Genomic DNA, 25,948 nt, shown 5'->3' with positions numbered 1-25,948 from the left:
GCCCTCATATACCCCTTCCCCCAACGAGCCTAGTTTAAACTTCCCTATTTGTCGCAATCAGGAGGCAAAACAAATCACTATTCTTAAAGCCCTCTTCTGTCCAGCATTGTAGTTGTCTGAGCATGTGTTAAGGGAAAATTTGATACCAGAAGCTACAGCCTCTGACAGAGTGCATGGTTCAAGTCAAACAGAGAATGCACTTACGGAAATATGGATGGGGGGGCAGTTAGAAAGACGTACTGCAGCCCTCAACGGTGATCACTCCCAACAACTATAGTATCGCTGTTTTAAGTTGGGATGTTTTTAATGGAGGTGTGGGATCTACAATCTTAGCACATGGCAACCAAAGGAGTGCCCTGCAGCTACTACATAGGCAACAGAGAAGATGAGCAGAAGTGACCTATTGCTCCTCACCCGCTGCAGAATTTGGGGCCAGGAAACCCACAACATATGTAGCATGACTGGGTCATAGTTCCCATTTTCTGTTCCTGTGTCATGGTTCCCATTTTTTGCTCTACTTACCTCCATTCCTGTGTGTATTTTTTTTAAACTCAATACCAGCAATAGTAAGCAAACAGCACCCAACATCAGCACTTCAGTGTAAACACTTCAGTGTTACAGGTATCATAGTGTAGCATTTTTCTCAAAACATGGCAGACAAAATAGATCAGTCTACGTCATAAACCTGCTGACACTTTTTGTTCAGAATCAGAAACGAGGTAGAAAAGCACAGGAACAAGTTCCAGTATCTGATCAGGTGTGAATAATGAGTTGTCTTATCTAAATACCAATTTTCCCCTGGAAGTTTAGTGCAGCTGGAAGTGATTTGCTGGGCTACATCTTGTGCTCATCTCCTTTGAGATAGTAACAAAGCTGTTGCATTGATTAGGTTGCTCAGTTATTTGGGGAGGCGGGGAAGGGAGGGGGAAATCCAGATTTGTTTTTTGGACAACCTGAGTAATGAGACTGATGGTGTGGGGTTTTTTTGTTCTTTTTGCATAGATATTCTGCAAACAAATAGTCACCTTCCCTGCACGGGTGAAATTCTGCAGAAATGGTTTAGTAATGTAAGTCGTGGTTCAGTTCTCCCAATGCTTGCAGTGTTGAGAGACCTAATGCAGGTGTATTGGCATGATCCATAACTACAATCTAAGTATACTCAGAGTTGGGATAAGCAACATGGTGCATAGAATTCGGACAGCAAATATGTTGCTGGGGAAAAAAATGTAGTGTTTCAACTGACAGCTAGCTAAGATGCATTGGGTATTTCACTGTAAAACGTAGTGGAGAAAAAGCACTTTACTGTAAGGCAAACTAAGAAAAGTCAGCCCTAGGCAGGGGTTGTAGTACTGACTCATACAGTGCTCCTCTGCAATGCTGCTGCTACCACAGCTGTGTTGGTGAACCCTCTAGTAGAGATGAGTATGTGGTTGTAGACGGTAAAAAGGATTTTCCTGCCTACAGAGCTTCCCACTTCTCTCCAGTGATAGATGGGGCTTTTGTTGGCAGAGGTGTATCAGCTCAGGGCATGATTTTTTTATGCCCCCAGCCTGCCACAGCTAAGTGGGCAGAACTGCATTGTAGGCTAAGCCTTAGTTACCTTCCTGGGCATTTCAGATGTCTTGTCTTCACTCAGGAGTGACAGCAAGACAGCGCTCATACATTAGTTATCTTGCAAAAAACCCACCGGTGTCAGTGCAGACAAACCCTAGCACTGCCAGCATTGCTAATATTTCTGTGGTGCGTACCAAGCTTTTGAATAATGTGAGGCTATGACTGTCTATGACCGTGGGCTGAGGAACAGTCTGGTCAGTGGCTTGTATCAGGCCCCAATGCTATAAATGTTTATAGCATTTTCAACAGCAGTTTGACAGAGTTTCATAGTTGTCTGTGAGAAGTAAGGACAAGGTAGCACCTTTGTGACCAGCTGGTGCTACCTTGTACCTGTCTTCAGATTAACATGACTAATCACCTCTCTATTCAGGGTTGTCTCTGAGATACATTAAGGTCCATTGGCCCGAAAGGTTCCAGACCCAATGGTCTAAACCAGGGGCAGACAACCCCTGGCATGGGTGCCAGACTGCGGCACACAAGGGCATTTTGGTTGGCATGCGTGCCTTGGGGTGGACAGTGGGAAAGGGGCTGGGGCTGCACTGCCACCCCAAGGATTGGGCCCCTTGTGACTCCCCTGCCATCCACCCCTGGCATGCCAACATCTTAAAAAAATCAAGGTTGTGGGTGTTTTTGGCACTGTGCCCAAAAATGTTGCAAACTCCTGGTCTAGACTGCATTTGATGCCAATAGAATTCTAGTTTGTTTGATAATTCATTCTGGAAACCTATAGAGAGCAACGGAAAAACTTGACATACTGAGCAAGTTTCAAGCAAACCAGCTGAGCGTTTGCAGGTTAAGCTTCCACTCAGGGCTTCTGCACTGGGCAAACAGTAATTTTCTATTATTCCTATGATGATTATTTTGTATGAATTATAGTGAAAAGAATGATCAGAACTAAGGCCCTGGCTCCATACTTAACCTTACAGATATGAGTAATGCAAAGGGCTTTGAATGGGGATGACTCACAACTGTAACCATAAACACGTGTGAGTGATTTGCATGATCAGGGCTTAGCTAATTTCCCTTTTGCCTCTGCATAGCAATTTATGCTCTGTGTGACAATCTTTGCCTTTGTGGAGCTGACTGGTGAATTTGCATCCTAGTTAATTTTTTCATCTTAAAAGGTATCCTTATATAGAAAAACCAACACTTTTTTTTTTTGTAAAAGATTATTTTGTGCGTCAGACAATCAGGACTTGCTATTTAAAGGGGGAATCTATCAGAAACTGGATTTTGTTTTTGAATGGGCAATTTATAAAACATTGGCAGATTAAACTAAGAGCGCCTTTTGAAGGCGCTTCCTATCAAGAGAAATGTGCTGTAGCTTGTAAAGGGCTACAGCACTGGTCATACGGCTGCTCAGGGTGGGTAACAACGAGGAAGGTACCTCGAAGGAGAGCTAAGCTTTGTAGTAGTAAAATTGCTTCTGTTAGGAGACTTGAGATACTTATTGAACAGCCATCTGCTTGTTTTCCACCTCCCCATCACCTTCCCTCTTGGAAATCCTCATGAGTGTAACTTTTTGGCGCTTCTTCCTGTATAATGATTCCTGCAGGGGCTGATGAGAGTCTAACTCTGCTCCACTGGCCAGCCACCAGCAAGCTGGGTTGGCAACTTCTAAATGGCTGAGCTAGTCTCAGTTAAGCAAGCAGGCTGCATGCAGAGAAGGGTTAAATGGCACTGAGCTGTTTATGCCAGGGGTTATCTGCTGGTAGAGGACTGACGTGGGTAGAAAGACCTGAATGAAAAGGCCCCAGGGAAATTGTAGGACAGTGTAGGAGGACTCCAAAAATGAGCTCAGCAAAGTGTGCTCCTAGCTTCCTCCACCCTGCAAACCTGGTGAACAGGGTCTCATTTCATTTTGTAATACACATTTCTTCCAGCCAAGCACATGTGCCTGGTTCTACATTCCCACAAACAGGCGTTAGGGGTTTTCAATGCACAAGGGTTTGCATGAGGATACTTTCTGCAATATGTGCTAAGCCTGCAAGAGACTCAGGAGCAGTCTGCATCTCTTCCATGCCCAGCTAAAGCAGAGGAGGCTGGGGTTTATTGGCCTCATGTACCTCATTGATTTGGGTTTTGCTCGTCTGATTATTTAATGGTAAAATAATATGGTCCTGAGCACAGGGCCTTAAAACCACTAATGCTTGAACTGTTTCTTTTTCCTAACAATGCTCATAAGCTTCTGTTGAACTTCTGGAAGCTCTACCAAGGAAGCATCTGTTCAAAGGGCTCATGCATTGTGAATATGTTATCACGCTGGGATGTGGATCTGTGAAACAAACAATAAGTGACTGTGTCTTACATCGCATCCAAACAGAGACACTCGCACATGTGTAAAATAAATGGCATCTTCAAGATGTCCATTTCCAGACTACCTAGGAAGAATGAATTAATATTGGACATCAAGAGTCCAAAATCTGTCATATCAGTACTTCACTAACTTTCCCGTACTTCATTAGAGGAATGTTATATCCGACTTTATTGCTACCTGTTTCTACTGCATATTAAAGAAAAGATGTATAATGAGATGTTCTGCTTAGTTGATAACACAAAGTGAAACAAATGTATTGTACCACTGGAAAACAGAGTCCTCTCTAAGTATGGAACCTTAATAGATTTAGAAGTGACAGAAATAATCTGGAAATGTTTTAAGCAGCACAGGAAATAAAAGTTGAGTTGCAAAGAAGTCTACCCATAGAGGTGAGCAAATTAGAAGCTGAGGGCTGGCTAATGGGGTAACTCTATGGGTAGACATATTTCGCAGCTCAAGTTCATCTGCCAAAGCAAGTGCTGAAGAATGAAGGTAGGATCCTTACTGGTGTCACAGGTCATTTGTTGAGCCTCAGTCTTGAGGCAGTAATAGAAAAGGAATAAGGGGTGTTTTTTTTACAATTGTGTTGCATCATTACTAAATAACAGAATCCTCTGTGTGTCTGTCTGTCTCTCTCTTTTTGTTTTTAGCCACATAATAAATGAGCTGATAGAAACCGAACGGGTTTATGTAGAAGAACTACAAAGTATAATAGAGGTAAGATGGAAGTTTCTCCTACCAGACTTCCAGTGTTTGTCTTTTGGGCAGTTAACAATTGAGCAGGAAGCCCATTATCCCTGGAATGAAAGTTGTGGTTTATACTGCTTCTGTGCTGTGTTCAATCAGCTCCCCTCCGTGCTTAGAACACTTGGTGTTTCTATGATCAGGCTTTTCGCCTAGCAGTGGACAATTAGGGATATCATGCATATTTTAGCTCAGGAGTTAGATTAGGGAGTGACCATTGTACTCCATTTCTGTTCTGCCTACAGAACAGGGAAGCTGGTCAGGTTTCTCATAACATGATCAGCAGTATTGTCCTGATTCCTGTGACATGGCGTTCAACTTCATCGTGCAAAACTTAAGAAAGCGGCTTTTCTGCAGACAATCTGAGCACAGCTGCAGAAAAGTAATCCTCCACCCTCCCAGCCCAGTGTCTAAGTGCACAGCGGAGCAACTATATAGCCATTCCACTACTGCCAATATGGCCCATGGGCATTTAATAACAGCTGGTATCTCTTTGTATGTTCTCTGCATGTGTGTTTGGGCCCATGGGTCCATATAGGGTCAGATCTACTGGCTTCTCAGAAAAGCTCTTCTCCATTGTCATGCTAGGCATTTAAAGGTCAATCTTTTCTTTGGTCCACAGTGGCCTGACTTTGGCAGTCTTCAGAGGAGGTGTGGCAAGGGACACCTTTACATTCTTGTCTATAAAGATGGGTGTTGATTAGGATAGGTGGTGGTGTGCAGTTCAGAGGATTGTATCTGAGATCAGTTAATTTCTCCCCATGTCCTGGCAGGGTCACTCTGGAGAAAATCCTACACACCTGGCTTGCTTGGGCTAAATCTGGAAATGTAGCACTGAGGCCATCCTAGGAGGCACCCCCATCCAGCAGCCACCTGTTCTCTGCCTCTAACATGCTTGAGCGCTGTGGCAGAGCTGTCCCCCTGAGTGTTCATGCTGCCACATGTCTATGTTTGATGAAGCCAGGAGGCAAAGATGGCCAGTGAGCAGTCCCCACCAGCAGTGCCCAGTATGTTGTGTGGAAGGGCTTTTTGGATGCGGTGCATGATTTGACTGAACCAGGAGGGACTGACAAACCTATCGATTCATTCATGAGTGTGTGAACAAACTAACCTCTCCTTCTGTATGGTGACCACAGGACTCCAGGAGTTTTGCAATACTTGGTCCTTCCCATTCCCCCAGAGCAGCCAGATGTGGACTCTCAGAGCATTGTAGTGTTCTGTGTGCAGACTCAGCACCACCCATTAAGGGACTGGACCATAGTTTCACCATCCTAAGAGCCAGAAACTCCGTGAAAACTTAGAATCAACAGACACCGATGGCATTGCTAGAGAAGTGATACTGTGGGAAGACACTGCGATCCAGCTCTATTTGGCCTTTTATTTACTTAAAACAACAATTCTCACCTGGGGTGCTCAGGATCCTTTCAGGGGTGTTGGGCCCCCATACTACTCCCAGAAGCAGAAGTGCATGGGGCAGCTTCACCTGCTCCATGTGCCTGTCTTTCTGGGAGATACTGTGTGGGGTTGAACCAAGAAGGGTTAGCAAGCACCTACTCTGGATACTTTAAAAAAACACTTGGATGCCTATCTTGCTGGGATCATTTGACCTCCGCTGACTTCCGATCCGATGATCTTGCAAGGTCCCTTCCAGCCCTAAAGTCTATGAAATCTAAGGATTGCAACAAGAAGAGGTGCTCCTGCCTGCTTTAGGTTTATCAGATAACCCTAATGGAGGCAGGAATGTTTGCTCATACCATAGGCCTTCCCAGTCTGGCTGTGCACAAGGTTCTTGGGGCACTTTCACCTGGTGGCTGTGGTCAATGTCTGTAGCAACACCCGATTGAGAACTGCTGAGGTAAGATGAAGCAGCACAACCCTGGCTCTCAACTGGGGTGCCACCAAATTAAAAAAAAAAAAAAAGGTAGGGAGCATGCCCTGAATCTAAACGTGCTGAGAATTACTGATTTAAAAATAAAGAACAGACCAAATTTGTAATTTGCAGGCAGGTTTGTGTGATAACGAGCAATAGCTGGCTATAGTCTCATCATACTGAAGATCTTATCTTAGTGGATGCAGCACAGTGTTTATCTTCCCTGGTAAAAATAGCCTTTTTTCTTTTTTCAATCTCCACAGGGCTATGCTTCAGAGATGGACAATCCTGACTTGATGCATCTGATCCCATCTGCTCTTCAGAACAAAAAAGAAGTTCTTTTTGGGAACCTTCCTGAAATCTGTGAATTTCACAACAGGCATGTGTTTACTACCTCATAGTCCGTCCATGCTCTAATAACATACTACAGTAGTTCTTATACTCTTTACACTGAATGCTTTATCACTACTTCAAGTGAGCAGGCAGGAAGAGTAGCCCTCCCCTTGCCTGGTCTTGCGTCTCTAATAGAATCTGTCAGTGGATCCTAATTCATCTCCCTGCCCCTGTAGGTTCACATCGTTGTAGCAGCAATTGTCTTGTCCCTTATGACTGGGCTTTTATTGCTTCCCTGAGAACACTGGGAGATATAATGGGACCAAATCTTGCAGTCCTTTCTCAGACAAGAATCCCATTTTTTACTGCTGGCAGGAAGTTTTTTCCCCCCTGATATTCAGCTTAGTTTTTCCTCTTATGTCATCCTATTCCCAGTCACTGCAATTCTTTAAATAAGTGAATCAGGCAAAAGATGTATGAGAGGGTTGAACAAAACAAAGTCTTTCCTCTTTTTCCAAAGTAGAGCTACTGCTCAGGTAAAAAACCTTGTTGTCCAGCTTTATCCATCTTGTTAAAATACCGGTTCCTCCCCTTCTGAGGTTGCACTAGGTGAGGGGTGCTCGTCCTTGCCATAAGCATGAGTAGAGGGGGTAGGTGCCACCTTACCCTACTTTAGGGTGGCCATCATAGAGGACAGTCCGGTTTTCTGCTACTCTGTTCTCTATTGATACAAAACCCAATGCCTTGATGATATAAAGGCATCCGGTTTCATATCAATAGAGAAAAGAAGACAACCAGCCTGCCCTCTATGATGGCCACCCTACCCTACTTTCTCCTTTCAGCCTGGTGTCTTTCCCAGTTAAAGGCCTGATGCAAAGACCTTTGACGTCAATGGAAGGACTCTTTAATAGACTTGGAGTCAGGGCCCAAACACACACATATAGAGCAACTGGGTTAGATGATTAATTGACCTGTTGACTTCAGTAGCGTGCGCTCTTTATCCCTTTGCCCACTTGCTAATCTGCCCTTCTACCTCAGAGGACCCAAATTAGAAACAGAAGTCTGGGCTGCCAAGTGGAGACTGAAACCCAGGAACCATGGGTCCCAGATCGGTCCTGTTATAGATAGATTAAAGCACAGTGCGATACCTGGCTGATTTGGGCACTGGACTTGAAGCGCCAGCCCAGCTCTCCAGTAATGCCTTTCTCTAGGATTCAGGATCAGGGCCAGGATCTTTCTCATTAATCCCACGTGAAAGCAAACCTAGCACCTAATTCTGGATTTAGATGGTGACCAACACATAATGTAAATGTCTCAGTCTTTTATGAATTGCTTTCCTTTCTTCTCAGAATTTTCCTCAAGGAGCTGGAAAATTGTGTTGAAAACCCTGAGCTGCTTGGTCGATGCTTTTTAAAAAGAGTAAGTACATGCTGCACGTGTACAAAATAAAGAACCTTCTCCTACAGCACTCGCATAATTATTCATGCCCATCCTCATAGGAGGCATCCCATTCATGTCCATGGGATGGCGTGTGTGAATGAGGAATACTCATGTGGGAACAGGCCGCCAAATTGAGCCCCGGTTTGAAAAAAGCAGATGCTATTAATAATGGTGTGATCTAGATACTAGTCTTTTGACTGGCTTCAGTGAAAGGAAGGGATCCTTTTATCTTAGCAGTGGCTTACGTTCACATCAACTAGTCCTCACCTCATGCATAATCTGGCCACAGGTGAGGAGGACCATATCATTGCAGATCCTCTGGCCTTACCTGTGCTCTGCCCTGGGGGAAGGGGGCAATCTATGCAACAGATCAGCCCTACACCCTCCTCTGGTGCCACTCAGTTGCCTTTCCCCTGCCTGATTTTTGCTGCACTTCTTCCTGCTCTGTGCTCTCTGCCTGGTCTCCTGCTTTGCTTTTCTGATGCCAGCCCTGTGCTCCTCGCCTGACCTGCTGCTCTGCCGTCTGCTTCCTGCCTGATCTGCTGCTGTACAGCCTTCCTGATCCGTTGCTTGCCACACATGCAGGACACCCATGCCGCATGTGGCACTTGTGCTGCAGGTTGGCCACCTCTGCCCCACCTTACCTATCTCCAGGGAACTGAGTTCTGCACCATGCAGAGGACCCTGTCATGAGTCCAGCTCCCCATCACGCATAGTGGAAGCACCCCATCTCCTCAGCCTGCTCTTTTAAAAGCTAGATGAGGGCAGCACCCACCTTTTATTTGCTCAGAGCATGCAGTAATCTGTGGGAGATCTTCCCACCAGTGAATCAGAGAGGGTTTCCTGCATTTCTTGACCCTGTGGAGTCAGCCCCATTACTGAAAGGTCCAAAACTAAAAGGCCGGGCTGTTTCATTGTACTGGGAAGTGCAGAATGTATCCCTTGTAGCCACATCTGCCTCTGAGGTATATGCTAAGGTGCAGAATGCATTAAGAAAATGACTTCTCTCTGCAAAGCACTTGTAATATCCAGTCTCCCCAGACTTTGCAGTACCCACAAGCCCTGCATCCTTATTATTGTTCCAAGCGGTATGTCAAAAACTTGTGCTAAAAGGGCTGGTCTACTGGATTACCACTGATTATGTTCTTGTTCTACCCAGCTCACAAAGTGCAGGGGTTTGCATTCAGAAATGGGAAACAGATAAAAATGACTTGCAGCTCCTAAGCCCAGAGGCTGATGTGATCTGATCTGTCGTTCTCACTTGCCACTTTTTTGGTTGTTTTCTGCTTTCTTGATTACTGGAGGTCTGTCTGGCCTGTTGGCATGTGGTAAAACATTTATATTTTTGAAGCGAACAGACCATTATGTTTGCTTTAACAGACCATTAACTGCCTTTTATTGCATAGTTAAGACTAACATGCCTGGCCTTTCACAGTAATCAGAAACAATGGGTGTGATGGGAAAAGTCTGGCTTCTCCTCTAAAGAAGAATAAAAAATAGTTAAGTAGATTAAAACACGCTAGACATAAAACTTCCTAGTTTATTAAAAATAGTGGGGGGACGGAAAAGAAAAAGGCATTGGAAACAAATGAAAATTTTTCTTGTCCAAAGTAGTTCTCCTTCTTAATGGGCCAAATGGCTCAATCCTTTACTAGAGCCTGCAGTCCTGGTTTGTGCAAGTATTTCCATTAAAGTCAAAGGAACTATTCGCATGAGTTAAGTTTTTGTGTAACTGGATCCAAATGAGTTCTATACCATTTACAGTATATGGGTCCTTTGGTAGGGGCCTTAAAAGCCAGGAGGGCATCTTCTTTATATAGTCATTAAAGATCCTTTGGTGTCTTTCATAAGAGACAAGGTTTGCTCCATTGTCTGTCTCCAGCTCTCTGACATCGGTCTGTCCATTGCATTGCACCCTAGAAGCAGCGGCATTTTCCTGGTGCATGAAGGAATTGCTTTATGATGGACTACATCAATACTAAGATGGTTGAAACATACCTATTTTGATTATCAAAAGCCCTGAGCACCCACCTTTTCCACCAATTTAAAGTGGACCTATGTGTACTCAGACCCTGCCTTTACACTGTGTAGAGCAGGCCTTTCTCTGTTTAAAATAGACCTTGATTTTCCCTCTTCTTACACCAGTCCAGATCCATGACACGCATGGAGTTTCTCTGGGTGGGGACGTGAATAGAAATCAGGCCTTTTGTCTCCTCTGCCTGGCAGCTTCTGTGAACCAGTCAAATAAAACAGTTAAACCACCCTTTGAATGAGAGGCTAAATCAGACGTTTGCTTCACTCCATAATTCAAGCCAGGAGCTAAGAAAGCAAAGCCTTGCTCCCTTGAGACCTGCTCACCAGCACAATACTGTCTTTGATTCAAGGACTTTCCCCAACATGCTGTTTTTAGACGGAGCCGCGTGAGCTCTGACGAAGTGCCGTTTCTGATGGACAGCGCCTGGGAGACCCGAACAAAAGCCCGGTTGTGTGTTTGTGTTCCCTGCGAGCTGGCAGCCTTTCACTTCTTCCCACTGAGCAAGGGCTTCTGACTCAGCCCCAGTGTTATGACTGTGTTTGCTTTGGCACAGGGGAAAAGTTGAAAGGCCTGCTGTTGAAAAGGCCAACTCTGGGTGGAAATGAACATTGTCTCAGTTCTTAACCATTTCTCAGACAATTCATGGGACCAGTTCCCAATCCCCAGCAGTCAGTGGGAAAACTTGCATTGACCGCATAAAGGAGGGGCAGGATTAAAGACCAGATTATGTGCAGCTCTTTCATGTAGCAAGCAAACTTTTCAAGCACGTCTGCAGTTCATTAGCTGCATTAAAATAATAGGATCCCTCCGCTTTGTCCATGAATGGATGCGAGTCTCGCTCTTTTGTTACTGAAGTGGCACAATGGGGCTAGCAGGACATTGTGTGGACAAATAAAGCCCAAATAAAACATTGGGCTATGAAGTGTTTACCGATGGTTGTTTTGATTGAACGCAGCCAAAACGTGCTGATTCACTGCTGCCTTTCTCCTGCATTGGTGGTGGCATGATCTCACTGAGATGAATGCTTCTTCAGGCAAGGTGATGCTGGGATCGATCAAGACCAGTGAGAATAGTTGTAAACTGCAGTGCTTGTTAGAACGGCCTCTTTGGCCCTGTCTGACCGCACCTGGACTTTGAGCCCTGTTTTTGTAACTGGTGAAAAACACCATCACCTTCTAATTCAGGTTACAAGCAAGATGGCTGGGTTTGTGTCCGCAGACTGGCTTTTGTGTCATTGCAAAGGTGTGGGCGCATCCACAGCATCTGTACTGTCCACTTGGAGAGAGTCTGGACAGGCATCCCATAATAGATTGGATCAAAGTGAAGTTCTCCGGCAGAACAGGTAAAGCCTAATCAGCATGTGGTAGTCTGTCCGGTGCACCAGTTTAGCAAAGCACAGGTTTCCAAGTGAAATTGGACCACTTGTGTGCTTAAAGTGAAGCAGGAGCTGAAGTGCTTGTCTGGATTAGGGCCAGAGCACTGAGCGCTTGGCAGATTGATCCCACAAGGCAGCACCCGCTGCAAGTGGGACAACACACTCTGGGATGATGCACTACAGCTGTTTCTTCCCAAAGCCTGTTGAGGATGCTCTGCAATCACTGTGCGGAGCTGCCTACCACCATGCAAACTTAGGCCCCAGGCAAGGGTAAAAGACTGGATTGCCACTGTGCTAGGCTAGGATGCATATATAAAGCCAGCTGTGTTATTGACTGGTTCATGTGCAACGATCAAGAGAGCCTGACCCCAGGAAGTTTGAGCAGAGGTGGAAGGTAGTCAGCATTTTGCAGGACCCTGCTCAGATCCTGGTGTGATTGAGCACTTTTAGTGTTAATATTGCCAGGACTGGAAAGAAAAGAAAATTTAAGAGGAATTGGTGACTGCAGCACTTGGCCAGTGGAGAGACAGAGCACTTAAGAAATTAAGCTCTTTGTGAAAGCTTTGTGGCAATTCTTGAACCTTTCAGCTATACGCTAAAGGCCAAATTTCTACCCTCAAATATATAAACTCATCAGCTTCCAATCTATTTAATGGAGTTGGGCATATGTGTTCTGGAAACAGCACAAATATTTGTGAGGCTTTTTGAGGTCCCTGAGTGGAACACACCATAGAATTGCAAAGCACTCTGGATGCAGGGGCAGACAGCGTGGTAGAAATGCATTTGCAGGTAGCGGGAAGCCTTGGATCTGCACCCTCCAGAACTGTGTTGGTGCTGAAGGTCTTGATCTGAATAAGGAGCAAGGCCCATCTCTAATTCTTTCCCCAAGGAAGCCCTATTCCCCTATTTTCAAGACGCAGGACCCTTCTCTGAGCCTGCCGCATCTTGGCACATTCAGAGCTCTAGCTTTGCCCAGGAAGGTGCTACATGAGGAGAAATGACCTGTCAGTTAATTGTTGTTGTCCCGTCATTTTTCACCAGTTTAAACACAACCTTTATGGGTACGCTGATACAGATTTTCTTGTGCAATACCGATAGCCGATGATTAGCCAACCGTATCAGCTGATGCTGCTCCAATAACCGATATTTAATAATAATGCAAGGAATTTTAAACTACTGACATAAATACATCTTTTTTGTTTGTTTTGCATTTATCACATGCACACACGCCTCCTGCCCGTTCTGGCCCTCAATTAGGAAAACAGTGACTGCTTTATTCCCACGTACGTCACCCCCCTCACCCATGGCTCCTACCCGCTCCCTGTGCAGCCTGTGTTGCTGTCCCAGGTGGGCAGGGTGAACCCTTGCACAGACAGTGGTGCCAGGTGTGTTTGGAGCCCTGGAGCATGCCGCTGCCTCAGCGCCAGTGGGCCCACCACAGCTGAGCTCCCTTGGCTGCTGGGAAGAAGCCACTTTTGCAAAGGTGCAGAATGTCCCTGTTGCAGTGCCTTACCCTGCCTGTGCACAGCCCAATGTCTCTGTGGCAGACCTGGTGCTCAGGTACCTGCTGCATGCATGGCATTGGCATGACAGCAGCAGCAGCAGCCGGAGCAGGTAACAGTCCCTTTGTTGCTTAGAGCTGTACCCTGTGACCGCTCCCCAGTGCCCCCTCTGCCTCCCGTTGCTCTCTGGGACCTATAGTCTGCCATGGGCATGGACCGGTGGCAGAGCACGGGGACCAGACTATGGTCGCCAGGGTGCTTCAGGCACACAGCCATAATTATCAGCTACAACAACCAAAAAAAGCCAATAGCTGATAACGTCGTTTCTCCTTTGATCAGTGCCGATTTGATAGCCAACAGATATATCAGTGCACCCCTACTTTTTTATGTGCCTCTGAAGCTGCTTTCTTAATTAAGCATCACCTTAGTTTCCTTCCCCCTCCCCCACAGTCCACTTAGCTTTTTGTAGGTAAGGAGCACGTTTTAATGCTCCATTACCCTTTCCTAGTCCCTCTCCATTCTGTGGTTTCTACCCTCTGCTACAATGAACCGAAAAGGTAATAGCTTACAGGCAGAGGTATAGCGAGCTTATAGTACTCGGGGGCAGGGGGGGCATATGCAGACCACTGTAGCAGGGGCCAGGGGAGGGAAGTCTTACCTGCCCAGGCTTTCTGCACAGGGTAGGTAGCTGCTAGTGCTACTGCTGCCATTTTATTGGTGCTGTGGTACAAAAGTGGTAGCAGTAGCAATAGCAGCTGCCTTCCCTGTGCAGAGTCCAGGCAGCAGCAGCAGAGAACAAGCGAGTCTGGAGGCGGCAGCCTTGTGGTGTGTACAACCTGGGAGCTGACCCCCCGACCCCAGATATGACACTGGGTGCAGAGCTGCTCCTACTGTGAGAAAAACTCCGTGGAGGAAGGGGAGCATTATTATAATCACCCCCCCTCCCTCTCTGCCCCTGAGGTGTACTGTCAGGTGCAGGGCTGTACTACCCAACTCCTCTTGCCAGCAGTGCAGGGCTACCTCTTCCATGGTAAAAGCGCCTGGGGGGCGGGGGAGTGGAGAGTCTGGCATTGTTTCATAGTCAACACCAGGGGCTAGTGCTCCACTTCCCTTCCTCTCCCCATGCCTATTTACACGACTGCTTATGGGGATGCATTGACAGGAGTGTTGTATGCAAGTCATAGGAAGTTATTCTTCCACACTGTTCTGCATTGGCGAGGCCTCATCTGGAGCACTGCATCCAGTTTTAGGTACCATACTTTAAGGGAGCATGGATGAGATGGAAGAAGGAAAGAAGACACAACTAAAGGTGGGCGCTGGGTACATTTTTTCTTCCCCTGTTGCTTAAATTTTTCTTTTCTCTATAGAAGGAGGATCTCCAAATATATGAAAAATACTGTCAGAATAAGCCAAGGTCTGAAGCTCTCTGGAGGCAATGTGCAGACAACCTCTTCTTTCAGGTACTGTTGTTATGGACTGGCGGTGCAAATCCATTAGCTCCTGTTTTCCTTCTGTAGCTGTTCTCTCTTTCTGCATTTATGTCATTTTTAAAAGACAGAGGAATATATTTATCTTAATGTATTCATCTTTTAATTAAAGGAAGCACTCAGCTACTCGGTCCACTGTCTTACACAACACCGTTGGCAGACAGATGGAAGAGTAGATGGATTTCTTTGCTTGTCAGCACTCATTCAAATTTGTAATTAAAATGGCCAGGGGCTGGTCTGTTTTCTAAGATCAAGTTGTTGAAATTTCGCCAAAAGAAGTCGCAAGATTTGAACCAGAGTCTTGCCTGTCCATAGACTTTAACGCTGATTCAAAGGTGTTTATATACTCTCCACAGCCTGGAAATGCCGCTTCTGAATTGGATGGTGAAATCTGGTGTACGCCAAACAGGAAGTTGTCTTGATGAATCAATCAGTGCTTCAACCTCCAATTGTCTGAACCTTAGTTCAAGTCTCTGTGCCCTTGCTATGTTTCTGAGAATCACAGTGGTTTTTATCTCTGTTTGTTTTTTCATCTTACAGGAATGCCAGCGTAAATTGGATCATAAACTCTCATTAGATGCGTATCTCTTAAAGCCAGTTCAAAGAATCACAAAGTACCAGCTGCTTTTAAAGGTAATTAAATCTGACAGACATTCTGCATAGAAAGGTAATGCACTGCTGGAGAATCTTGCCTTCTGTTTCCGTAGTTTGGCATTATCCTGTTTAGGGGGCTGCGCCTGAAAGAAATTAGTTCTCTCTATCAGCAGATACCTCACTACATTAAATCAACATGGTAGAGAAGCAAGCCTATCCAAATAAGAACTCTGGTTAAATGCAGTTTTTGGATTCAGTACTACAATTGCACTAAAAAGAAAAAAGTCACTGTTACGGTTTTCCATGATAGATTGTAATGTACCCATTTTGATTAGATATTGCAAATGATTTAATTAGAGCAAGGCATGGTCTAATGGCCTGAGCATAGGACTTTGTGCCATAATTTCCTACCCTGCTCCTGGCTTCACTGGAATCCATGGCAGAACTCAACGAATGAAGGAATTTCAGCCTTCCAAGCCTTTGACCCCTGATGTTTTTTCTCCAGTTGTGAATAAATTACTCAAAACAATATTTTCCAAAGGAATCCTCTTACTTTGGGCAGGTCCATTTTGAAAGGCCCAATCTGGAGCAGATTGGATCTCATTTTGAGAAATCCTGAATATTTCAAGCTCCTGTTAGACATCAGTTGGGATTGGGAGTGATCCATACCATCAACATTCAGGTCCAAAATGAGCAACAAGAAACTGAAGCAGCAAAATGGTGGTCTTCATTTCTGTGTCCATCTTCTCAACTTGAACAAAGGGATAATTATATTTACTCACTCAACTTACAGGGTTTAGGAAGGATTACTTTTTTATTGCTTTGAGGCACTTTGACTGTTGATAATGCTATTGAGTGTCTATACACATGCTCCAGGGTGGAGGGAGAGGTGCTTTAATTAGAGCGGGTCTGAGAGGCACTGTAATTAAAGTGCCATCGGTATCACATGTATTCAGCATCCTGAGTTTCAAAATGGTGGCGGAGAGGCTTTAACTCAAGCTTGTTCTATCAGCTTTAGTTAAAGCGCTCCTGCCACTATTTTGAAGCACGGGGACACTGAATACACATGAAGTGGAGGCTGCTGGAGCACGATAATTAGCATGCTCCAGCAGACTTGCAGCAGACTTGATTAATTGAGTCTGCTCCAATGCTTGCTAATTCACATGCTCCAGCAGCTAATTAGCACGCGTCAGAGCAGAGGTGCCCATTGTGTTCTAAAGTGCACTATGAAATGCAGTACATAAATCTAGGGCCCCAATCTCAGTTGGTATAAATTGGCGTTGACCAACTGAAATCAAAGAAGTTGTACAAGTTTTCATCATTTGAAGGTCCGGCTCCTCTTTTATTTATGTAGCACTTCAATATCGTACTGATGAACCCTACAGAACCCCCTAGACTGAAGAGGCCTGCAATACACTAAATGCGCCAGCTTTAACACTGGTGCAATTTCACAAACTCCACTGGCATTACATCTCTTTGCTCTAGAGATCTATTTGGTTTTGTTATTCCAAGTTGCTGAAAGTGATATCACTTGAAGGGGGGAGAGAGATTAAAATTAACTTTCAAGGTCTCTGCAAGAGCACTAATAAACTCTGCTCTAATTGTAATTTAAAATATATCAGTAAACAAAGTGAGATTAGATCAAAGTGAAGTTCTCAGGCAGAACAAGTAGAGCCCTGGACCTCTAAACAGGTCAGACCAGTTCTGTACACACCTACCAGTATGTTATCAAGGCATTTAACACATCAGGAATTTGGAGAGCACCACAGAGGCAGCTCACTGAATCCCCTGAAGTAGAAGGGGGAAAGGGGAGTGAATCTAGAGAGCCTAGGTGTGTTTAGCTTAGAGATAAGGCAGCTAGAAGGGGACATAGCAGCTGCCTTCAAATATTTGAAAGGCTGCCGTAAAGAAGAGTGAGAACAACAACTTTTCTCCCTTGCCCCAGAGGGCAGGACACAAAGCAGTGGCTTTAAATAACCTTAAGGGCAGATTAGATTACATCTCAGGCAAGGCTTTCTGGCTGTTAGAACAGTTAAGCAGCCTAACAGACTGTGCAGGGAGGCTGTGGCATATCTTCACTGGAGGCTTTGAAGAGGAGACTGGATAAGCGTTGGTCAGGGATGATTTAGGAGCTGCATTCTTGCATTCATGCAGGGGGCAAGGCCGGACAGCCCCCAAGGCCCCTTCCAATCCCACGATTCTCAATTCCAAATAAAATGCAGCCGAACCTAGGGCGGAGCCGCATCTGAAAGCAGAGTGCTGAAATGTAGGAAGATTTCAACCCACAACTTTGCAGGATGGGCTCATCTTTGCCAAGTTTTGCTTGGTTAGGTGCAAAAGTAGACAAAACAATTACTCACCCATAGCTCAGTTAACATTGGCTGAAACTGTGATGCTGGAGGCTTTCTAAACCTCGCCCACGTTTGGAGTTTGTTAGAAAACCAGGTGAACTCTTAGGACATCTGTTTCATGTAGCAAACAGTAATTAACAGGGAGAGCATGAGTTCAGCTAGCATCCTGATTCCTGATTATTTTAGAAAATACGGTGCACAGACTGTACTGTTCTTAGGCCTCTTGTTGGCAAGTTCAGAGGCAGAACTGAACCTGTTAGAGGTGCTAATGTTTAGTGCCGATGCCATTGCCATGCCTGTTCCCCCGTAGCATTGTCTTTTTGTGTTTTCGAAATGCAGCCCATTTATAGTCAGCCAAACACTGTGGTCATAGCAATGCTACATGCATGAGGAAGTACCCAGTTAATAGCTATTAACAGGGAACCTGTCAGGGCCTATAAAGCTAATTGAAAATAAGCTGTTTCTGTGTGCTTTATATGTTGGTACTTGACAACAAACAAACAGTACTTCAACCCAACTGGTTAATAAATGAATCTTCGGAGCAGCAAAAGCAGGAGCCAACAAACTCAACAACACCTGCTTATTGTCTTGCTTTCAGTAGTGCCAATGTGCGTTAGCAACCTGGTCCTGCGTGGTCCCCCACACCTCAGCAGAGTTGAGCTGTTTCAGCACCTTTGGGGAGAACAAGACTCATCAGAGCTGAACCGTCCGTGTCTGATTTCATGCTCAGTCTGTTAAACTTTTCTAGATACCCAGAGCAAAGACAAATGATTCTAAATGCAGATGTGTGTAAATTGAGAGTAACTGGATTAAATGCAACAGGATTGAACTCTCATAAAACTGTTTGGAGTGAGATCCGAATCAGGCCACAACGTAGGGCAGCGGCAAGGGGTGGGTGAGAGGCAGGCTCCAGCGAAATGCCAAAAGTCCTGATTCTCCTCCTGCTTTCTACCCGAATGAGCAAGTGAGAGGAGAATCAGATCCAAAATCTTCCTTCAAGCTCTTCAGTGGTGACCAGTGAGTGGGGGATAAAAGGCAGCAGTGAGACAAGATGTCCTTGTGTACTGCTGTAGGGGACTCTAAGCAGTTGTTGGTCCTGCACATGTGGAATCCCAGTCAGGTTCGTATCTGGAGAGACTCCAAACTTCGGGATTTTAATTGTCTTCCCTTTGTCTGTTTTCTGGACCTTTTCCATCTGCTTTCTAGCAGGTCTTGGACTTTTCCCTTTGTTCCCCATACAGAGAATGGAATTAAGGGAGTGGTTTCATTCCCTCCAGAAGAGTTCCTACCCATTTTTAAAGTATATGTAATGCATTTTTTTTTTACTAAAAATAAGCCTCCTTTATCAAAATGTCTGTCTTCTAAAAAAAGATTTCAAATTTCCACCTGTAGATTGATCACTTGGAGACAGAGGTAGAGAATAAGTGATCTGAGAGATGCCTTTGTATCTTCCCTGCAAAACTCATTCAGCCAAATTCTGTGGCTTGCGTTATTCAGGGAATAAAATAAGATGTACATACTGATTTTAAATGAAATGGTCAAACCTAAAAATGTCCCCAAAAGGTCTGTTTTTGATGGTAAAGAGAATCTACTTCTATGGTTGTACTTCGTGTGTGCAACACGTAGCTGGAGGAGGATGGTCTTATCCTATGATAAGTGTATTTATAGGATATTTTTCAGGGTGCACTTTTGGGACTTCTTTTCATACAGGCATGTTTGTTGTTTCAAATTAGGAAATGCTGAAATGTAGCAAGAATTCAGAAGGCACCGCTGAACTGGAAGAAGCTCTGGCCACAATGCTTGATATCATCAAGTCTGTCAATGACTCTATGCATCAGATAGCGATCACAGGATATGAGGTAACATCATTTATCAGCACCCTACTCCCAGACCAGTGATGTTCTGACCAACTCTAGTTGGTTGCACCTGCTACCGTTGCATATTGCAGAAACCTGGCTTACTAATTGCTTAAATGATAGCCTTGCCAAATAACTGCCCTGACAGAAAACCATGCGGTGGGATATTGCGGTAACCAAACCTAAATGTCAAAACTTCACTCAAACAAAATGTGTAGAGAGAGGGAGCCCAACCTGATGTATTCCTCTGAACCATGGAGCTTGACCCTGACACTTGGAAATGGAATAAGGTAGGCTTGGCTGGTCCAGGATAAGGAAGTCATTGAAGGCTGTAGATGATTCTGTGCAGATGAGAAACATACTGGACCGCTAGTCATCACTGGGGAAAAGCTGGTTTACATATAAACAAGGCAATGGAAACTCACTGTAGCTGGAGGCCTATTTGCCTCAAGTACATTAACAAGAATACCGACAGTCTCAAGGAAGTGGTCAGACGCATTCTTTCTCTGACTCTGCTCATATCAGTTGAGTTAATTCTACGATTTCTCACCCATAGCTTCTCATCATGGACAAAATCCACAATGAGAAGCAGATCACTAAAGAAGGGTGGAAATGACTGAAACATGAGAAAGAACTCTGGTTGAGACCATGACCATTATTGGGTGTCCTTCAGTGAAGTGAAGATTGACGGGGGATATGATCACCATTTAGAAGTATTTAAAATGTGTAGACCCCAGAGACAAACTTTATTTCATCTGATTTAAGGAACTGTAAGGAAGTGTGATGAGTTTAAATTAAACTCATTGGACCAGGTTGCCAAATATGTTTTTAACCATTCTAATTTCCACCATTCTGTCATTCATAATTTCACCAGTTAAGTGCACATCTGATGGAGAAGAGCAGTGGATGATACTGTGATGTGAGCTACACCTCCGTGTCAGCAGTGCTGAACGCAGGGTGGAATTAGAATTGCTCAGCGGTGTGTCATAGGTCCTGATGGAAGGGCTCCTATAGCTCATGTCATGAGGCTTTTGGAGGAGGATTATCTTAGTTGTAACCCTGCTATAGCCATGAAGGTCCAGGTACCTGTGGTGAGCAGGAGGCAGAGCAACAATAACGATGTCCGTGGGTGCTGTGCATTTGTTACCCTAGCCAGCACATCCATTACTTGTCTCACCCAGGGGTACAGAGGAACAGCACTAAGTCTTAATTCTAGGTAAGCCTTCAAAGCCCAGAGAATTTATGTGTAGCATATCATCTTGGCCAAAAGGCCGTGAAGCTTCTGCTTTTGCTGCATGTGCTACACGGTTTACTGAACAAAGGTGAATTTTACTTTGTCCCTTGACAGACTCCAGGGTCACTGTTGAGCAGTTAGAATGGGAATTGTTTTTAATTACTCTGCTGTATCTTTGAGCTGAAAGGCCACGTTTACATCAGTAATGCAACAGGAATTACCTTGTCCCATCAGTAATTTGTGGAGTGCTCAAATTTACCATTGCTTGGGGATGTCCAATGTATTCGCTTTTATTGGCTGAACAATTACCTCTGACTGAGTTTGTTAATTATTAAATTCCTCATATCCAGCATTCTTTAATCTCTCTGCTTTGCAGATTGAAATGATTTTGAAGTAGATATCAGTACTGAACCTTATTCTAACAGGGATAATATATATAATACACACTTTTGAATCTTCATTCAAAGAGGGATATAATATGCGACACAAAATGATAGGATGGGACTTAACATAGATCCAGTGAGTTTTACGTTCACACTTTATGGACTTGACTCTGTTTTCTTGGAAGTGGCAGGTCTTCTTTTAATTTCTACAATAGTTAACTAAAGGTCAGAGAAGCCAGGATTTCCTGAGAACAGTTTCTGTTTCTGTGAAAAGCTGTTTCCTTTGCAGTTGTGTAAACAAAACGCTAGGCCCAGCTGTATTCAGCATTAGGTTTTTGCAAAACCCTTTTGCAGGGACTTTGGAGCCAGACCTCACCTGATGCAACCACTCAGGTGAAATGGTTAACTGAATGTATAGCTTTTGCTGAATTTATAGCTTCCTGTAACACGTACAACAGGACTGCACCAGTGGCTGCAGCACCCCCTGGTGCAACTGGTGCTGGTTGAACCTGCTCTTAATATCACTGAAGTAATGAAGGGTTCATTAGAGTCAGTGCAAAATACTGGGTTTTCCTTGACTTTTTCACTTGGGTTTGAATCATAGAATCATAGAAAGTTAGGGTTGGAAGGGACCTCAGGAGATCACATCTAGTCCCATCCCCTGCTTAAAGCAGGACCATCCTCAACTAGATCATCCCAGCCAAAGCTTTGTCTAGCTGGGTCTTGAACACCTCCAAGGATAGAGCTTCCACCACATCTCTGAGTAACCTGTTCCAGTATTTTATTACCCTCCTAGTGAGAAAATTCTTCCTAATATCCAACCTAAACTTCCCTTGGTTTGGTTGGAGTTCTTTCAATTTTACCTCTTCAGGGCTTTAGAGGTGAGCAGGTTCTCCTTCAACTTCCTGCATGGCTTGTGGGATTCTCCCAAAGCTTTGCAAGCAATGGGTGACTCTCAAAGATTCTCCCATTTGCCCTGAATAAGCTCCCTTTGGCACACAATGCTGCCATTGGTCTGCCGAGCAGCTCAGGTCTTTGCAAATTCTTTGGTCCCTTTCCCACGCTAGCTCCCCATCCGGGACACAAATTCCAGGTCTTTGTCCTGATATTTGGAGCCTTCTGTGGGATTGGCCCAAATGAACAAGAAGTATTTCTGTCTCTGTAACCATCACCCCTCACCCCAATTACACTGCATTTGGGACCAAGGCTTGAACCTGACTATGTCTTCCTCCTCTCCTCTTGCTCCTCTCCAATAGGGTGATGTGAATGAGCTTGGTAAGCTGCTGATGCAGGGCTCCTTCAATGTCTGGACTGACCACAAGAAGGGTCACAACAAGGTGAAGGACTTGGCAAGGTTCAAGCCAATGCAAAGGCATCTCTTCCTCTATGCCAAGATGCTGCTCTTCTGCAAGAAACGGGAGGAAAACACAGAAGGCCATGAGAAGACACCTTCCTACAGCTTTAAAAATTCATTAAAGGTAATAAACTTGGCATGGAGGGGCAGGAAAGGGATAATCCACTAACTCCTAATCTCTGCAGTCAAAAATAGCTCTATTACTCTCTGGCTTCAGTCGGTAGAAGCTTTGCTACAGATGTCATGTTGTGTTATCAAAGTAGCTGCAAATGAACTGCAGAATACAGGGCAAATCTTACAATTGGCGGAAGAGATGCTTCAACCCATGAATTAAGGCTTTGTTTATTAACAGGAGTTTTTCTTTCAGGCCAGATTTTCCCTCTGAGCACTTTGATGTGCTCCTTTAGATGTCACTAGTAGCACCTGATTCCATGTTTAAGTGTATAAGGCTCCAGTCTGCTATACATACACTATTCATACTGCTTGGTTTTGAAGGCAACCATAATAAATCATTGCCCAGAGAAAGTACAGATCATCCCAAATGTGCTTAGTGTAAATGCTTGAAGTTTATCTCAGAAGATATTATATTGCTGCTGCTGCTGCTGGTGCTGCTATTAATACACAGGATAAATAATCTTATGGTAAAGCCTAAGGAACATATTGGGTCTGAAACCCCATTGTTCTCCAGTCAGGATTTAGGCATTGTAACAGGACATGATTCCTGCTGCAAAAAGCTTGAAAATCTAATTTTAAGACAAAAACAATTGTGACAGGGCACTAGGGTGCTCCTGTCCCTTTAGGAGAAGAAGCTGCCTGAGAGGCAGCTTGCAGGTGTAGAGGGGAGGCAGATTAAGGTCTCACCTGACCTGAAGGAGGCCGAGCTTCAGCCATAAAAGCCCAGAGCCTGAGCCCTGAGAGCCATGAAGATAGGAGCTCCTGGCAGCAGTGCACCTAATCTGACAGGAGAACTGGATAAGCAGCTCTGCAAGTCTGGGAACAGGGGAAGTTTCGTGGGGCAGAGACAGGCTGTTTATGCAGGCAAGTGACTTTTATTTTATGTTAAATCCAGAGAGGGTGTGGGGGGTCTGCCAGAAACCGTTTTTTTTAAATTAAGTTGCACTGGTGGTTTAGTCTTGAGCCCCGCTGGAGCAGGGTCAAGGCTTGCTCAGAGAACCAGTATCCCAGAGAGGGTCTGAATGTGGGACCAGGAGGTCTGCAACCCCAGAGGAGGGGCTATAGGCAGAGACTGCCAAAGTCAGAGAGCCTGGCAAATCCAACTGGCCCAGGGGTAGGGCTAGGCCCCAGGAGGGGCCAAAGATCTGGAAGGGGCCACAGCTGGAGACTGATGCTAGGGGGGCAAGTCAGGCCAGAGAGCATGGAGGTCTCAGTTGGCCTGAGGGTGGGACCAGAAGGAAGGACCAGACCCTGGGAGCCTGGAGACCTTGACTGGCTCAGGAGTGGGGCCAGGGCCCACGTGGGGCCAAAGGTCCAAGAGGGACCACCACCAGAGACTGGTACAGTCAAAGACCCACAGTTAGGGAGGCTGGAACCTAGAAGCTAGGTCTGATACCAGACATTCAAGTAGTCCTTAAAGCAGGGGTGAGCAATTATTTTGAGTGAAGGGCAGCTTACCGAATTTTGGCAAGCTGTCGAGGGCTGCATGCGTAGCCGCACCACTTGACAGGTTCCCCACCCTCTGGTCACCGTCTTGTGACTGGAAATCCTGCCCCCTAACACCTGACCTTGACCACTAGAAGTCCCTCCCCTTGCCTGCGGGAGTACTCCTTTCACCAAGGGGTTTTGCCATCTCAGAACCAGAAAAAAAAATTATATTCTAAAAATCAAACATCTAAAACATTCATTAATTTGATTTCAAAAAATATTTTTGTTCTGGTTTACATGTGTTTGTGTAGTGCACATAGAGGTGATTGTATATAATATCTTAAAATGAAGGCTCACTCTTGTATATTGTGGGGGGTATAGGTTTCTGGGGGGCTGTGGGGGTATGAGGGGGTGGGTGTGCCTGTGGGGAGTGGATAGGTGTGGGGGTGAGGTGATGGAGCTTGTGGATGTATGTGGATATGTGGGGTGTGGGTGGTTATGGGGTTTGTGGGGAAAGAAGAGTGGCTAGGGTATATGAGGGGATGTGGGGGTCTGCATGTATGGCAGGGCAAGCGGGGGGTGGATGCATGTTTGTGGGACTCGCCACACAGACACACACCCCGGCGTATTTGTGTGGCCCTGTGCTTCCCCATCCAGCAATGCAGCTGGGAGCCATGTGGTGCTGGAGCAGTGCCTAAGCAGGAGGGCAGGGAAATGGCTGGGGATTGGGACAGGGCTGGGCTTCTGCCTTCTGCTGATCGTCCCCCCTGAGTCCTACTGCCCCTGGTTACTGTCATCTTTGATAGGCAGCCAGGAGCAGATAAATATTAATTTTCTAAGTTTTTTGGGGGCCCCACAGGCTGGATAGAATGGCCTGGAGAGTTGGATGTGGCCCATAGGCCATATTTTGCCCACCCCTGCCTTAAAGCTACAGGTGCCTTGCATGGTTGAGAGGGTCCATTAAGCTTAAGGGTCAAATCAAAACTATGGGGGTCTGGTAGAGACCTGGTGGTGACTTAAATGAACTGAGGCTCTCTAAGGCCCATGGACAGCCTCCCTTATTCACCCTTTAGTAAAAACAAGGTGGGGTGGTTGAGCAATTGAGGGAGGGCTACGTTAGAGACTGAGCCAAGCAGGAGACTCAGGCCACAAGGTGGCATTGCAGCTGCCCCTGCGGATTGAATCCTGTCACACCACCCAAATGAGTTGAACAAAAAATAAGAAATGGGAAGGGGAGAGGAGAAGAGATACAACAGGGAGAAGAAGAGCCTTTTCCTGCCTGGTGCCCGCCCCCCACTGCCTGGCTCCTCTGCAAGGAGGTAAGCACTGTAACAAACAGATTAGTTTTTGAGGTGGAGTGCTCTTCAGTTCACAAAAGTTATGGAGGGATGCCTTGAGTCATGCAAGGGGCATCTCGAGTCCAAAAGGTAGTTAGGTCAAAGGACGTGGTCGTCATGGGTGACCTGAACTTTCCAGACATCTGCTGGGAAGAGCAGTCAGCCAGGTCTGACCACTCACAAAGGTTCCTAGCCCAAATGCAGGACCTCCATCTAACCCAGGAGTTGCACAGCCCCACTAGGGGAGACACCTTGTTGGACCTGGTGCTGGCCACGGGTGACGACCTGGTGAGGGGGCTGCGGGTGCTCGACCACCTGGGCGACAGTGATCATCGCCTGCTGGGATTCACCATCCAGCGCAAGGCGGCAAAGGCCTGCAGCAAGGCAGCAGCCCTAGATTTCAGGAGGGCGGACTTCAATGAGCTAAGAAGAATAGTCGGGGAAGCACTGAGGTCCCGGAGGGGAGGGGAGCCAGGTGTCCAAGGAGAGTGGTCACTCCTTAAGGAGACGATCCTCCAAG

General features: G+C 45.5%; 1 protein-coding gene across 1 annotated transcript in view; it reads left to right on the top strand.

Moving 5' to 3' along the window:
- The window catches only part of MCF2L2 (MCF.2 cell line derived transforming sequence-like 2), a 307,244-nt gene that overhangs the window by 225,546 nt on the left and 55,750 nt on the right, over positions 1 to 25,948 (top strand). Inside the window, 7 exon segments of the mRNA XM_019503361.1 lie at positions 4,582 to 4,648; positions 6,809 to 6,924; positions 8,228 to 8,297; positions 14,598 to 14,690; positions 15,258 to 15,350; positions 19,396 to 19,521; positions 22,392 to 22,613. Of these exon segments, the coding sequence (XP_019358906.1) occupies positions 4,582 to 4,648; positions 6,809 to 6,924; positions 8,228 to 8,297; positions 14,598 to 14,690; positions 15,258 to 15,350; positions 19,396 to 19,521; positions 22,392 to 22,613 (787 nt within the window).

This window comes from Gavialis gangeticus, unplaced genomic scaffold (assembly GCF_001723915.1).
Source record: "Gavialis gangeticus isolate Ggan-Ray unplaced genomic scaffold, GavGan_comp1, whole genome shotgun sequence".
Classification (NCBI taxonomy): domain Eukaryota; kingdom Metazoa; phylum Chordata; order Crocodylia; family Gavialidae; genus Gavialis; species Gavialis gangeticus.
Note: the sequence above shows the minus strand (reverse complement) of the source record. Positions and strands in the feature narration are given on the sequence as shown.